Source organism: Alligator sinensis, unplaced genomic scaffold (assembly GCF_000455745.1).
Source record: "Alligator sinensis unplaced genomic scaffold, ASM45574v1 scaffold301_2, whole genome shotgun sequence".
NCBI lineage: Eukaryota > Metazoa > Chordata > Crocodylia > Alligatoridae > Alligator > Alligator sinensis.
In genome coordinates this window covers 3932146-3949330 of record NW_005841874.1, presented here as the reverse complement: position 1 = coordinate 3949330, position 17185 = coordinate 3932146, and the positions used below count along the sequence as shown (strand labels likewise).

Genomic DNA, 17185 nt, shown 5'->3' with positions numbered 1-17185 from the left:
GGAGTCATTATTGACTCCAAGATGAACATGAGCCGCCAATGCCAAACTGCAGCCAGCAAAGCCAGCCATACCTTGTCATGCATCCAAAGATGCATCTCAAGCCGGTCCAGAGAGGTGATCCTCCCCCTCTAGGCGACTTTGGTCAGGTCGCAGTCGGAGTACTGCGTCCAGTACTGGGCGCTGCACTTCAAAAGGGACGTGGCCAGCCTGGAGAGGGTTCAGAGGAGGGCCACCCGCTTGGTGCGAGGGCAGCAGGACAGGCCCTATGAGGAGAGACTGAGGGACCTGAACCGGTTCAGTCTCAGCAAGAGGAGGCTGAGGGGGGACCTGGTGGCTGCCTACAAGCTCATCAGGGGGGATCAACAGCAAATAGGCAGAGCCCTTTTCTCCCCAGCACCACCTGGGGTGACGAGGAACAATGGTAATAAGCTGATGGAGAATAGATTTAGGTTAGAGATTAGGAGGCAATATTTTACAGTTAAGGTGGCCAGAATCTGGAACCAACTTCCCAGGGAAGTGGTCCTCGCCCCTACCTTGGGCAAATTCAAGAGGAGGTTGGATGATCACCTGTCTGGGGTCTTGTGAACCCAGCATTCATTCCTGTCTGTGGCAGGGAGTCAGCTAGATGATCTGTTCAGGTCCCTCTTGACCCTAGCTACTATGAAACTATAAGCCTGACACGCAATCCCATTCGATTGAACATTTATGGGGCACCTGTTGCCTGGAGAATGCACAGCAGACCGCAGTTGAACCAGAAGTATCCTGCCCCTAATAATAGAGAAGCTGGTGCTAGAAACCATGGAGGGTCTGTTGCTCTTTGCATGTGTCTAGAGCTGGGGATTCAGCCACATGTATGGCAACTACGGGTTGACCCTGGGCTGCTCATTTGGCTTCAGTATTATGTGGGTTCACACCCTTGCAGCCTGGCTGCAGTGGTTTCATACTGTATGCTGAGTTGCTCCAGGTAGGCCTACAGGGGAGAATCGTGCATGCGTTCTGCCCATTGAAATGAATTCCACACCAGTACAATGGCTCTTCTTGACTCTGGCATGTTGATTGATGGCTTTGCCGGTTCCACGAAGAAAATAGTTAACTGATAAATGTTTGTCTGTTCCAGACTTTGCCGAGCCGCTCGTTATACCTGGTTTTGGAGGAGCTGCTGCAGCTGGAGCAGCTGGTTTAGGGGTCATCGGGTTAGATAACCAGCCTCCAGAAGAGATGGTAGCTATTGTCGTCTCCATGGGCTTCCAGAGGAATGTAGCTATTCAGGCACTAAAGGCAACAGTGAGTTTTCTGGTTTAATGGAAGAACTTCTAGGTTATTTTTTAGCATGTGAAGGTAGGGAAACCTTTGAAGCAAGCATATGAAGGAATTCAGATTTGGTAGTGGGTGAGGAACAAGGAGATGGCATGCTTCAGGCAAGGTTAGCTCCCAAGATAAGTGATGGGGAGGGAAGGGCATATAGGTTTTGGATGGATGCTCATTTTAATGTAACCCCAAGGGGAAGGTAAGGAAAACATGGCTTTTTCATGCTGGGTGCTTGAGAGCAACCTGCATGAGTAGAGTATTTAATGAGCCCCCTATGAACTCCCCCTCTCTGGGGTATTTGTAGGAGGGTTACAATCCTAGTCACCTGCCTGTGATCTACAGTTGTCTAGGGACAAGGGATCTTGTTGCCTCGAAAGGACCCTGGCCATGAGAGGAGGAAAGGGCTCATTCTGGGTCCTGGAGGAAACACTCTTCCTTTTTTTTGCTTCTGTTCCCTGCTTCTTCATATACACCTATAACGTCCAATTCCAGTTGTACCTAGGAACCTGGCCATGGGCTAGGCCCCCATTGTAGGCTCTGTATGAACACAGGACAGTCCTTCCTGCCCCAGGCTCCTTGCAAGCGAGATGGTTACCTGCACTAACAAAATATGTAATTGGGGGACTTTTGTAACTGCCCTCCACATAACTGGATAAGGGGTAACTTTTGTTTGAACAAAGGTTTGCATATTACTGTCATGTTGATTTTCAAAGGACAGAAAGGTGTGAGCTGAATTCACTTTAAACCATTTATTTGGACAGTGATCCCAGCCCCAACCATTTCTTTATGGAGGACTGGGGAGGAACGATGCACTTAACACTGGCTCCAGCTAACTACTTTGTGATGATTTATATGACAATAAAGCCATGCTGTGCTTTAAATATGACTTTAAAAGCCTGTGTGTGTAAATGAATGCTGATATCCTGTATAGCGCAACCCCTTGTCATTAGTAGCAACACCAGGTACAACCCTGAGCATGGCATCATTCAGCGAGCGTGGTACTGATGATGCTGCAGGGAATCATTAAGCACTAAATGAATCCAATTATAGACTGAGGTCAGGAGGCTTGCAGAGTGCCTGCTGAATATGCAATTTCATAGAGGCAGTCTGTGTTGCTCAAACGGACCAAATGCTACTGAACGTGCTCCGCTTACTTAAGGATCAGTGTGTGTACAGCAGTTGCGATGCTAGTGAGAGTGCTAATGACTGACGTTTTGCTCATTTGACTGCCAGAATAATAATTTGGAGCGTGCACTGGACTGGATCTTCAGTCACCCTGAGCCTGAGGAAGACAGCGAGACAGCTTCGGATGTGATGTATATGGAGAATAATGCTAATGCCAACATCCTTGCAGAGGCAGGTTCAGAGGGGCCCAGGGTCAGAGATGGGTCTGGAAGTAAGTTTTCCTTGCTAGTTCACGGATGCATTCCTCAAGCTCCTCTTTCTCTTTCATCACATGGTTAGCATGGGGCCCCAACAACTTGCTTTTAGATCCTGTCCATGCCACTTTGTAGCTTTGGCAAACCATGCTACTTCTTCTGAGTCTTAGTTTCTCAGTTTAGGAGTAAAATGGCTGTTGAGACTTATGGTTTATAAAGGAATTGAAAATTTTTGGCTGGAATGTTCTGTAAGACAACGTAGTATTAAAATCCCCGTTCTTATCTCACGGCCACCTTCAAGGCCATTCTGGCTTCAGTGTTGAGCGAGGAGAATCTGTGCCACGCTTACAGTAGTCAAAACTTGTTCTGAGCTCCTGTTCCCGTGACGGAAATTTGCAACAGTGCGGTGTATTTACTCCGCCTATCTGGTGCAGGTCCCTAATGTAGGCAAGCAGCAGGAGTGCACAGTAGTATTTACCCAAGTGTAAAATACTTCAGGGCAGATTAACTGTCAGATTAAGCTGTGCCAGGGTAGCTCACATGCCACCAGGGGTTGCACTGTTGTAAGGATGCTCTAGTTTTCTGGTTTAGATTTGCTTTTGTAGGCAGGGACTTGGAAAAGGTTGGATTCTGCCTCCAAAAAGGGCAGGAAAATGCAGGTAGACCACTTAGGATGTGTCTGGCTGACTACAGTAAGTCATATGATCTTGTATTGGGATTGGTTTGTCATAAGACCATAAGAACTTCCACTTAGTGGGTCGGACTGTAAGTCCAGCTTGCCCAGTATCCTGTCATGCAGTGGCAAATAATGGATGCTGAAAGGGAGAGTGAACAGGGTATCTGACCTGCTCCTTTCCCACTTGCAGGCTGCAGCATTTAAGGTCTAGGAAGTTCTGATTCAGAGGGGCCCCTGACTCTCAATAGCTACATTAGCACCTTTCCTCCAGAAAATTGTCCAATCCCTTTTTGAATCAGTTGGAGTAGAGTGCCACTTCATGGTAAACTTATTCCCCCTGGATCGCTGCATAACTTCACTGAACCAAAACATCCCATCATTGTAGCAAAAAGATTTTTTGGGTACAGACACACGGCACAGTTACACCAGGCATAAAACAAGACCGAAAACTACCTTTAAATAGGTAGCTGCGTACAGTAGGTGCTATTATGGTGTCTCACCATTGGATAGCCAGAAAACCAATAATGACCTGCTTTCATTGAGCAAAGAGCAGGTATGCAGGGGGTAAAACTGAGTCGAGTTGCAGACACATGACCCATACACTCCTGTAACTTATACAGCCACTGCTCACACTCCAAAAGTTAACTTTGCCCAGGGCAGTGATTTCCACCAATACAGAACTGGGTGTTGTATGTCTGCTCCATCTTTATAGCGTGGAAAAGGCAAGTTATACTAATGGAAACGTGTTGTGTGTCTGCATCCTGTCTCCTGGCTGTTCTAATTTTCCTTCTTTTGGTCTGAGAAAGGAAAATAATTAAAAGTCCAAGCCTGGAGAGGTGAGTTGCCTAAAAGCCAGTCAAACTTAGGATTCTGCTGCTGTTACAAACAGCTCGAGCAGCTTCGCTCCTGAAGTCTGCCAGAAGTTTTGGTTGATGTATATGTAATATAATAATCCATTTAAGAGGATTTGTTACCCTACATATAATATACCCGTGTGCTACTTAATCAATTTTTCTGTAATGGTTTTTCTCCAAGGATGTCATTATTCTCAGAAGTAATGGAGCTAAGTAAACCACACGATGGAGCTGTTGTACAGAAGCCAAAGAACGTTAAGTAGGCAATGAACAATCCTTTATCTAAAAAGTCCTGATTTACTGTAGCACAGTGCTCATCTTAGGATACTCAGAAGCAATTAATATTTCTCTTTCTAAAGGACTTCAATGACCCTAGCTAGTAGCTGCAGTGTGTATGGTCGATGCCCCTTTTCCCTCTGTCCTTCAGTCTACCTTTTGCTGTAATGCATCTTCTTAAAACTGTCTAAAAAAACACATCAAATCTCATTCTGATTCTATTATCGTTTTTTAATAAGGGCATTTATTTCCCTGCAACAGTTAGAAATGTTACCACTGTAAAGGGCAGCCCAGTTTATCCTAATGTCATGAGCAAGGTGGATTATTTTTGCATAGCAGAATTGTAGGGTGACGACAGTGAAGATTTTCTGCATAATTAGACTGGAGTATGTGAGGCTATTGGAAATCTGGAGTTCTGATAATGTGCTGTGACACTGTGAAAAGGGTCTCAGTTCCCTTTTTGCATCAAAGCTCAGGCCGTTTCCAGATCCAGTTCTCTTTTGTTTTGGTGGCATTTACACTGTACTGTATAAGCGAAGGTGGAGCAAAACACAGATGTCTTTTCATTAATTATCTTAAAAAAGAGCCCTTCCAGGACTCCCAGGTCATAGCATTCTGATGGGGGCCATGCATGTATTTTATGCTGGAAACTTTCATTTGTTCCTATCCAAGGGCTTCCAAAAACTTTCAGGACTGTGAAGATGATTAGCTATTCAAGCCACGAGCCATGGACTGAGTTTCAAAGGCTGTTCTAGGATGTAGACTCTCCCTTTCATTTGATTTACAGGGGATCAACCATTTGCATTCATGAGCATTAGCTGATTTGCGTGTAGAGTGAACCACTAGCCTTTGCCAAAGAGGCATCTAGGTAGAGTGACAAGGGGCTGAAATCCATACCTTCACTCTAGCCATTTTATCTTTCATTGACTTTTGTCATACTCATAGGCATAAGCTAAATTCATACTATTTTGGGCACAGACCTGTATCTATTTGGGTGGTGTTATTGCTTGACAGAGAAGACAAGTTATACATATGAATGTGGGAGTCCATTGATCACATAATAAGTTTGTGTTGGGATGCAGAGAGTGAATCGGACACGACAAAGCTTATCTGTGCTAAAAGAGACAAAACGTGTCCATTAGCTCTGTGTTGCATTGAAAGACTGACACTCATCTTTCTTTTCTTGTGCAGGATATGAGCTCTTTGGATTCATCAGCCACATGGGAACATCCACGATGAGTGGTCACTATGTTTGTCATCTCAAAAAGGAAGGCAGGTAAGTGGCTTTGGGAAAGGAAGAATTGATTTCTGGCTGACAGGCACCTTCTGCATAGTGTGCGTCCTTGCAGATTGGGGCATGCGTTCCTTGTGTGTGTTATCAGACAACCCCCTTCCGTGGTTCCTTTTGGTGGCATGAAGATAATGAATGTCCTATAGATTGACTGACAGACAACTTGGCGGTTTTCTTTTTAATTGATGTATTTGTCCATGCTGAGGTTGCTTTAATCTAGTCTGGCTACAGGACTGATGTGGAAGTGGGACTCTGTTATACATATAGCCCTTCCTTTCCAATTGTACAGAGAGCACACTGTGAGTTGAGCTCAATCTGGTCTTTACTTATCTTAGGTTAAAGAAGGAAAGTACTAACTCATCTGCTTACTGCCTCCAGATAGCTTGCTTATAAATTGTATCCAGCTCCACTCTCTTGTCCTTGAAATACCAGTAACCTCACTGTATTGGGTATTTGTAGTGTTGGGGTTTCCATAATACAAATTAACTTTTTCTCCAGCTATGGGGAATGCTATTTGGTCTGCATTTTCACCTTCCTGTGTCCTCCCTCTTTTCCTAATTTGTGGACCTATGAAGAAGACTACTTCCCCAGTCCTTTCATTATTTTCATTGTCCCTTGGGTTTTTTACATTTAACTTCTCAGTTGCTTGGCCAAGAGATCTGGGAAGCCTTGGTATGGCCTCAGCGCTGTATCAAGGGACTACATGACATCACAGAAGGATGCTCACCTTCCTGTTTTCCTTTCAGATGGGTGATCTACAATGACCTTAAAGTCTGTGCCTCAGAACGACCTCCCAAAGACCTGGGCTACATTTACTTCTACCACAGGATACCAAGTTAGGCCTCAAATACATTACTTGGCCTTAAGAAGCCATAAGCCTTTTTAATCTGCCAAAAAGTGTTTAGAAAATTAAATACAAGCAAAAAACACTCCACCTTGGACTGCCAAAAAGCAAAGGAAAACATGGGATATTTATAGTTTATTTAAAAAAAAACAAACCACACACAACAAAAAACCAGTCATTTGATGCCTTCTTCAGTGCTAGTGGGGAAATTTCTATTAGGTGATGATGTACTGTAGGTTGTTTTAAATTTATATACATTAAAGGGTACTTTAAAACCCTTCAGATCGCTGGTGGAATTTGCAGCCAGCCTACGGAGAATGCGAATGTTTCCTGATCAAACACAACAGCCCAGTTCCTGCCTCTTGGCTCAGCCGTGTCCTGTGAAGATCTGCGGGGACGTGTCTTTCTATCATAGTAGCTGGCCACTGCTTTCCACTGGGGAGTCCAGACGGGTTATGGAAATCAGACTTGTCTTTGCCTCATCTCGAGTTGGAGGGGGGAGCCGTTCTCCAAAGCAGAGCATGCCTCGGGCATGACCTTATGCTTCGTTACAATGAGAAAAATGTAGCATACATCTATGAGAATGTCGTGACTCAGAATATTTTGTTTTTTGCCTTTTTTGATGCTTGAAATATGAAGACAGACCCATGACATATGGGGAAAGCTGTCATTGTATAAAGCATTGACCAGGGATTATGCCAAATAATAACGGTGGGTTTTATTTGATTTTATGGATTTAGTTGGGGTGTTACATCATCGTGAAATCCTCTTGCCTTCTTAAGTTCTTCCACAGGATTCAGGTTTGGAAATGGCTAACAGCATGCAGGCTGGTTCAGCACCTAAGTCTGCACTACTCGGATGTGCAAGCACCTGTTTCCTACCAATCTAGTTAAACAAGGGGCAACGTCCCTTTTTACCTGTTGCAAACCATTTTGTTCTGGTACCAAGGATCCTCCAGCTAAAATTGGCTCCGTAACAAAATGCTTGCAATGTAATTCTGTTTGCTGCCAAAGGTTGTTTAATTATTTAAATTGCATCCAGGGGTAGAAGCAATTGCTTGGTAAAGTAGCTGATTTATTGATTTTTTTTTTTTTTCCATTTTAGATTCTTAATGATGTATGAACTTTCTCAAAACTTGCCAACACGCTGATAAGCTGATTTCCGCAATGAACACCTTTTAGAAAAGGTTTTGGAGGAAGGAGGTGGCCATTTCTTCTTCCATTTAAAACAAAATCGTTTATTTTGGTTTGAACCACAGGCAAGAATTTATTTGAAATCATGGGCCATGTGGGTTTTTAAATTGTTATTAGATTTTATTTTGGAGAAAAATTACAGCGGTGAACGAGCAACCTTTTTAAGATATCCGAAAACATTATTTCATAGTATGTTTGCTACTGCTGAGAAACAGTTGGCAAAATTGCCTCTTATAACCCTACAGATCCTTCAAAATAAATTGGAACGGTCAAAAGAGTCCTCCTTGCAGGGTGAAAGAGAGGCAAGGAGATGTCATTACATCTTTGCTGCTGCTAATTCTGCAAGTGTAATAGCAAAATACAGAGAATTAGACACAACCAAAGGGCACTGGATTAAAGATTCTGGTTATAACTAGGGCTTTTTAACATCTGCGGAAAAGCTATTCTCCGTAATAGAACAACCTTGTGTGCATTAAACAGTGTTGTTAGACAGGCCCTGTTCTTTGGGTCGGCCCCTGATCTGAAAAGCTAGACTAGGTATAGGGAGGAAATGATGCCTAATCACTGGGAAAGCTCCTGCTATTTAGCACTCTTGCAGGCTCACTAGAATGGCGTTCCGTTGCGTTAACAAGTGGCTCTCATGAGAGTTTGCTGCTTTATAATTTATTAAGCAGTTGGTCACGGACAAATACAAATTGGCAGCAAATCAACTTGTCACTATATTTGGGATATTTGCCTTTCATTAGAGAATGCAGGTTTTGAAAATTGTATCAGCAAACTGATCAGTGGTGCTAGCCTGTACCGAAAGGAGGGGAAAAAAGGAGGAAACTTCCTGTTTTATTTGTACTTTTTCTTTCCTACAGATCCCTTTTTGTGCCCATTTACGTTTCAAGCAAGTGAAACACTGCAGCCACCTCCTCTGCCTCATGAACTTAAAGGGCTATTTATAAACCAGCAAGGTCTGGCATGGCTAACCTTTTTATTTAAAGACCTTAGCTAAGTGACAGACAATAGAGGTTTTACCATGTTCGTCACCGAACTAACAAATGGCACGTCTCCCAGGAATAAGACTGGAATGTGAACTTCCTCAAACCATTTACCTGTATATATACATATCTAGAACTGGAAAGACTGTGGATGTGATATATTTTTAATATCAGCAACAGGCAAGAATCTGGGAAACGGAAGTTAAAAAGGAGGGGAAAAAACAAAGAACTGGCCACATAGGTGCATTTTTAGTTTCTGGGATCCTTTTAGTGCAAGAATTCTTCATCATGTTTGCATATAGTTAAAAGTGGGTCAAGAGTACAGGATATACGGAAGGGAAAAGGCTGAAGGACTTTTGAAAATGTTGGTTTGAAAATACTTGGACGTTTTCCAGCCATTTGTGTGTTTTTGTCACCCTTTGCTTAGATGATCAGTGTACTGCGTGAAAGAGGATAAAGCCAAAAGAGAACAGCCACACTGGTACATCCCAAAGCAAAAACCTGATTCTGGAACCGAGAGGTATTCCTGCTAGATCCATGTAAAACCATGCTCATCTCCAAGCACGTAGATGGTCTCGCTGATGTGAATGGGACCGTTCCAAGTGCTGATCCTGCAAATGCGCCTAAGTGCTTTGTTGGATCAGGGCCTTGGTGAACAACTTGCAAACTGGTGACGGGAGGGTCAGTGTCTGTGGTTACGGTTGGATTGCAGTAACCACTGCAAGGTTTTTCTAATTGTATTGTGAGCTTCTTTAGACAAAAGGATGAGAAGAAAATCTTGCTGAGCTTCAGAAGGCAAATTATTTAATCTTTTGAATAGGATGAGCCAAGAGGCAAAAACCAACCTTTTTTATTTCTAGAGCTGTCTGTACATTTTTGAACAGTGATTTGGGAGTGGGGTAAAGGAGCTGGGGGGAAGGGGGAAGAAGGAAAAACCTTTTAATATTTCTTTCCCTATCTCACTTTACTTCTAGTGTTCTAGGTACTGGTGTGGTTCACGATCTCGTCTCTCCAAAGCAGAGGACGAATGGGGTTCTTAAAGTCACTTTACCTTGTTGCTTACAATTAAGATAAAATAGTTGAAAAATCAAAACCCTCAGGCTACCTTAGGAGTCTTTTTGACCTGGATTCTCCTGTTGCTTATACCAGTTCCAGGTTGGTGTAATACTGCTGAAGTCAGCAGAGTTACTCCTGCTTTACACTGGTGTAACTAAACTGGGCCAGATTCACAGGTGGTGACAACTTCACTGGGATGTAGGAGGGCAAACGGAGGACATGGGTGTGCACTGGTCATCTTTGCAGTGTTTAGAAACAGACCTTCAGCTTGTTCCTTTGGTTTTCCATCCTGGTGGCAGTCTTCTTTGTTTTCTCTGCTCTTTGACTTCAGGTGCATTGAAAGACTATGCAAAACATGTCGTAACTGGATATGCCTTTTTATTTTCTTCCCTTCCCCCTTAGCAAATTCAATCACTTTCTGTCAAATCTTTTGAGGCTTTACTGTTGTATCTTGGAAGTGTTTGTACTGGTTTATTTTGCACCATGGAGAATGGTTTGCTTGAAGCACTGATAACGTTTTGGAGCATACTTGTCTGAGATGAGAAGAGATGAATGACATTGTTGCAGCTGTTTTAAATTAAAAAAATATTCTCACATCTTGGCCATCCTGTTGCCTTTTTGCTGCTCTCCTCTTTACAATCTCAAGCAGAATTAACCAAGCAGCTTTCTGTGTTACTCTGCCTCAATTTGTTTTTATTTGACGTTTGTTCTTAAAAACCCTAGCGTCTGGAACAAAGTAGTTATAGGGAAATCGCCTTTATGAAAGAAGAATAATTTCCAGCATTTGCAGTTGCTGAGAGAAGCTTGCCAACATGACGTTGCAAGCATGCCCCAATGATTCAGAGACCAGCTCATTGGGGAAAAGTTGAAACCTGTTACCTTTTTAAAAACAAACATGATTTTTGATAACTTGGGATTGGTGCTACTGATATTTTTGTATAAACTCCTTCCATGGGGTTAGAGGTTAAGCCCTGTGTTTTCACCTCTTCAATCCATTTGAGAGATTAGATTTGCTTTACATCAAAGAACAAGAGGTTTTGCTGAGGTGTGTCCCACCCAAACAGCATAGGTCTAATGGGACTTTACTGCTAGATGTGGGGATAGGCCATAATGTGACTCTGATCTGGCTATCCCTACAAAAACCTATGATAGCGAATTGGGGCACGGATGTGAGCAGTGGATCCCTAATTACACAGAACTGACTGGGCAACTTCCCTCAAATGAATGCACTGTATTTGCTGACAGTCAGGGCTGAGAAAAAGTGTGATTTAGTGATTATGGGCTGGCTGGTGAATTTGGGTACATCCCATGAGTACACAAACCAACTAGATATGCTCTACACGGAATAGTATGTACTAAACCTTGCACAGCATTAGAGTTTGGGCCTATTTGATCACCGACAGGGTCTGCCATACTGGACTCACACTAGTCTGATTATCACTTAGTCTGGCTCCTTTTCTCTGTTCAGTATTAGATACTGCACATCAATATGTAAGAAACCTGATGAGGCAGAATAATCTTCCATTAGAAAAAGTTTCTTTCTAACCCCTAGTCGGCTTCATAACTGAGCAGAGTGGTGAGCTGAGCACTTCTGAAAACCTGGCCCCCAGTCGAGCACTTGAACAATCAGACTCTTGGGGTGGCTTTTGCACAAAGGTTGTAATAACCCTTTGTTACAATAGTCATGTTATTAGATCTATGGGAACTGCAGGTCAATTAGCAATGGGACAATTGTTTAAATACATAGATTTAGATTTATTTAATAGAAGGCAGAGCAAAAATCTAGTAGAGAGAGGCTTGTGGACAACTGGGATTCATTTAAGGACAGGACCACTGACTTACCCAGTTAGCTAAATAAAATCTGAGTTTGAGTTTCCTACTGGAGTAGAAAAGGAGTAGGACAAGGAAAAGAATCCGCTCTGTTGTTTGGATGTCAGTGTTTCAGTCTGGGTTTGATCCATGCTGCTGGAGGAGATTGCGCTGCTGTGGGAGTAAATCTATTATAGCTGCTGTACAGCATATAAATATATTTAGCAGCCTTATCTCATGAAAGAGAGATTTGCTTTGGCAGCGCAGTTATCACATCTCCAGTGCTGCATAGCAGCAGTAATAAGCCAGTTAAAATGACAACTCCCATCTCTTCAGAGTGTCTAAAAGAAGTTACAGGATGTGACTTCCCGTGGCATTTCCCAAATGCGTTTTATTAGGGGACAGTGTTTTAGAAAATTCTTTTGCCGTGGATACACAGCGGGCATCGATCCTCACATTTTTTAAGCCAAACCTCTATGTCCGGTGGCGCTCAACCTTTTTGCCCCACAGGCTGAATGGGCAGTGCCCTGTCTGTCCCTACGGTGGATCTGGCTGGTGGCCCTGACCAGCGTGTGGAGTGGGCACAGCGGGGGGAGGGAGGTATAGCCCCACCTGACCTGGCCATGGGAGGCGTAAGAATTGGTCAACAGAGGAGGAGTGGCAGCATTAGTTGCCACTGTTCCCACATCACCACATTTCCCAACCTGCGGGGAGCTCCACAGGCCAGATGCCATGGCTCTGCAGGCTGGATTTGGCCGATGGACTGGGGTTGAGCATCCCTGTCTGTTGTTCTGGACAGTCTGCTTGAATGACTAGGGCACCCGGCCTGAGTTCTCTCTACCATGTGACTCGTCCAAATTTTGCCTTTTTTTCTCCAGGCATTAGTCACACACTTCAATTCTCACCCCCTGACATTTTGATCCCGTTTACCTCCTTATTTTGCTCCTTTTCACCTCTTCTTGTCTCACCTGAGTGTTCACCATGTCATGTAGAAGTGGTGCGAGGATGATGCATCGTGGCAAGCTTCATTCGGTATCCAAAAGGCTCCACTAATTATTTTCCCTTTTCACCTGGTCTAAAAGCCTGAGGCTGAATTGATTCAATCTTTGCAGGTTAGTCTAAGCTGCATAGACTGAACCGATCATGAAGTGAACAGACATTCACTTTTGATTCCAGAAATGCAGCCACATCTGCAGTGGCCCAGGCCAGAAGCTGGAGGGTACTAAAGCACACCTCCCTACTCAGCTGGGGCAGACAGCTTGGGCTAAGGCAGGGGTGGGCAAAATGCGGCCCAGGGGCCGAAGCGGTCTGCCAGGCCACCACGGGGCCCCTAAAAAATTTAGAAAATTAATATTAATCTGCCCTGGGCTGCCTGTCATGCAGCCCTCGATGGTTTGCTGATGCTCAGTAAGCGGCCGTCTGCCCAAAATAATTGCCCGCCCCTGCGCTAAGGCTAGCCTGCCCACCCTGCAATTGTGGGGGACGGGGACCCAAAGCATCCTGGGAGGCTGGGGGAATATGAGTTGACTTGAATCTGGAGGGGATCTGGGACAGAAGTTCAATTAACCGATTTAACCTAAATCAGCTAAGTCTGATACTGCATCCATCCAGGTTTATCTTAAACCAGTTTCAGCCATTTTGAAAGAGGTTTATGTGCACTGAGCTTCCGTTGTGTTACAGATTTGAACCAGTTGCCAATCACTTCTACAGGTTCATGTGTAATTTCTGTCCCTAGCCCTGAAGACTAAATCCTAAGGCTCTCCAGCAGTTTTCTTTAGTTGGGACAGACGATAAACTGAGCAAGAACTTCCGAAGAGGGGTCAAGTTCTCTTTGGGTCTCACCTTGGGATCACAGGGTTCTCTGTACTCTGATGTACTGAGCAGGTTACGGTGTAAAACGACAAGGGAAAGTTCCCCAAAGGGGCTTCTGCATATTCATTAATGATCCGATCCATTTAATCCTAGAGTGGTGGCTTTTTAGCTTTTTGTCTTTTTTTGGGGATCATTTAAAGGAACAGGATTCTCTGGTCTGAATTCCCTGGCCCTGCATTCTAGGATCTAGGTTTGATCGGTTTCTTTTGACTGTATTGGAACCCACCTCCTGGATGGTTGGTAATCTAAAGCCCTACCTGTTTCATTTAGAAAGTCGGTTGCAATGGTCTTAATTTTTTTGAAATGTCTATAGATACCACTTCTGTGATTCTTAGAAGAAATTCAGAGAATATTGAAATACACCTTCATTTCCAAAGGAACAGGAACTTCCTCAGGGCAGACTGAGTGGTTGCAAATTGACCTGCCTCTGTTGACTCTAGTGGCGCTATGACAGTTTACACCAGCTGAGGCTCTGACCTCTAATTATTCGCTAGAGAGAGTCCCGTTCTCATCTCACTTAGAGTGGTCATAAAACTCCCTGGATTTAATGGACTTATACCACAAGAAGTGCAAGAAGGATCCCAGTCTCTCTCTTTCTCTCAACAGTGATTGCAGCCCCCCGCTGTAAGTACGAAGGGTTTTACCAGTATGTTTCAAAGCATTTGTGCATTTGATTTTTTTTTTCCCCCCCTAATCATATAGGGGCTGGTTCAATGATTATTGAAAGCATTTCTGATAGACTTCAAAATCCATTGATGAGCAAAAACCCATTTCTTGGTTTAATTAAAAGACAGCTCTGCTCTCTTTAGGAATGAAAACCTCAGACTTAAAAAAAACCTGTATCTTTATTAATCCACTTTGATAAGTAGATTCCTTCTTTGTTTTAAAGAATCATAACCAAAGCCTACTTTCAGCTCCACAAGAGATCTAGCAGATGCTTGAAGCCACAGACAAAGTTCATCTTTAAACATATTTAAAAATTGCACAGTTTATAAATACAGATAAATAAATACAATTTAATATGTGGGGGAAAAAATCACAGGAAGGCATGCTTCCAGTACAGTACAAAAATACTACATTCACTGTGATGCTCTGCAGATTGTCATCTGTCAGCTTCATAAATTAAACATGTTGATAGGCAGGCAGTTCATTCTTAAGGAAGTACTTTATTTTCAAGAGCAGTGTAAGGAAACATCAAGTTGAAGCATCAGTAAACTACAAATCTGTGTTCTTAATATTATACACAGCTAATAATGCACTGAGTATACAGAGGCAAAGTTACCTATTATGAGCTCCTTCTGGGTCTGGCTGATCCCATGAAACAGTGTAAATATTCAAATGTGTTGCTACACTGGCCTAATTCCCACCTTTGCATCCTTAGACCCTCATTTTGCTAGGACTTGTGCACATGCTTAACTTCAGGGACTGATCAGTATGTAAAGGAAAGGAGAGGTGAGGATTTTTGTGGGTGGTATCTTTTATTGGACCAACTGTATAGTTGGGATAAAATTAGACCAGGAATGCAAAGCATAAGACCTGAAGAAGAATGCTTTGCATTCAAAAGCATGGCGAACTTTATCCCAACTACACAGTTGATCCAATAAAAAAATACCCACACAAATCCTTGCCTCTCACATAACTCCTGGACCGTCACAACTACAACATCACTCTAATGCTGCCATAATATAAAGTCCTTAGTATGCAAGTCCTTAGCAGGAAAAGGGCCATTGTGATGTTACTGTGGTTGCTTAGGTGTAAGAATAAATGGACCCTATAACCTCTTTTCCATTTCCCATATGTTGGCTTAAAAATAAAGCCATAAACTGGTTTAAGATCGCAAGGGTTTTCAAACAGTTTATAGCACTGGAAGAAGCCTCATAGGATGCCTTTCAAAACTCTGTCTATATATAGATACAGATATATATTTTAGCTATGTTATGCTCAGATATATAAAATATATTTATAAACATTTTGATCTTTCTAAATTTACAGTAGAGTACTGATAATAAAAAAGCTGTTAACTTAAGCTTTTGTTTCAGCCAGCGTAGATGGCATTCTGCAAATGGGGGAAGAGATCAAATAATGTTGAGGGCCTTGACTGTGCCACTTTGCTCATTGGAGCTATTCATATGAAATCATTGACAGGATTGGGGCATACTCTCTCCCTTTTCACTTCCATCTCTCTTTTGCTATCCCACTTCCAGCAGCTATTGCCTTGTGTGGTCAGGCCTGTAACTTCTCTTCTTTTGAATGCTATTATGTGCCCTCTTGGCATGACCAGTGTTAACCAGCTGGAATTTTTTTCAGAACGAGCAACTCTCTCTTTCCCCATTATTTTGTTTTAACCATTTTAATGAAGCTGAGAGTAGAGCGGGGGCGGGGGAGGATGGCTCAAAGCAAGGGATTTTATTTGTAGCCCAGATGGCATCTGGGAAGTAATACTGTATCCTGTATTCATGAGTATCTTCATTCATTTCTGTGCAGTGCATTTTGAATGTGGACTACTCAAAGCTCATATCCCATACACGGTTCTTACATAAACTGCCTGTACAAAATGCTGCGAAACAGCTGACAGCACCGTTGACTGAATCCCTTTGTCAACTACTCAGATATGGCAAGGTCATTAGTCATGTAAGCTAGTTCACGGTGAATGACTGATGGGCCTCAGATCAGATCCACATAGGAGAGAGCTGCATGACCAACTTGTGGGGCGATCTTATTCTCACTGGCTTCCAGGGGGGGCTGGATTGAGCCCTCTGCTTCCCACTACCAAGGTTGCCAGGCTTCTGTGCAGGGGATGCCTGTGTACTCTGATAGCAATTAACCAATAAACTAATCAGTGCTGTCACTCAGCCTCCATCTTTCTGTCTGTGATTTCTGAAGGCCCAGCTCCATGTCCGGTGTCAGTAAGGCTGAGTACCCACAGCTCCCACTGAAGTCGGCTGGAGCTGCAGACACTCTGACCCCCTGAAAGGCATGGTGCATGTCTTGCATGGGGTACCCACCCACTGGCCTTGCAGAACTGGTGGACACATTAAAAAAAAAATGGGTTGCAATAAGAGCAGGTCAGGATGAAAGTAGTCTTCTGAGAGGCAGTTCTCAACATCTTAGATTCTAGTGGGGTCCTAAGCTGCCTAAGAAAATCTGAAATTTGAATATCCAAACTACCCGTTTTTGGGAAGCTGAAAACTGCGCACAACCTTTCTTTTTTTTTGTCATTTAAACACGTGTCATTAGCAGTAATTCCAAAAACATGCCTGGGAAACTATACCAAGGATTTGCCAGCTAATTAAGCATTAAAGCAATTATGAAATCAACAGCACAAAGTAATTTTTTAATGTAGGAGTTTCAAAAGCACTCAGCATTGGTCTCTCTGCTCCAATAAAGATCAATAATAAAATGCTCAATATAAGACTTGGCAAATGCTGAGTGCTTTTTAAAATCTCACGCAAGATGCCCTATAACAGAAATGAGCAGTTAAAAACCCTATATTTGGGTCTTAATCATGCAATCTGTAATTTACATTCAAATAGTATCTCACATGCTTTGGGTAATAGTTCAGTAAGTTCATTTGTGAATACAGTTGCATGCAATATTTTTGTACCTGAGGCTATATATTTCTTCCAAAGGAAAAAAAAAGT

The 17185-nt window shown here is 43.0% G+C and overlaps 1 protein-coding gene across 1 annotated transcript in view; it reads left to right on the top strand.

The window, feature by feature from the left end:
* The window catches only part of USP13 (ubiquitin specific peptidase 13), a 74424-nt gene extending 63965 nt beyond the window's left edge, over window positions 1–10459 (top strand). The window contains exons 18-21 of the mRNA XM_006017142.3: window positions 1118–1284; window positions 2542–2704; window positions 5685–5769; window positions 6531–10459. Coding sequence (XP_006017204.1) covers window positions 1118–1284; window positions 2542–2704; window positions 5685–5769; window positions 6531–6624 — 509 coding nt within the window. The 3' untranslated portion in view covers window positions 6625–10459. The remainder of the gene's footprint in view (window positions 1–1117; window positions 1285–2541; window positions 2705–5684; window positions 5770–6530) is intronic.
* The last annotated feature ends 6726 nt before the right edge of the window (window positions 10460–17185 follow it).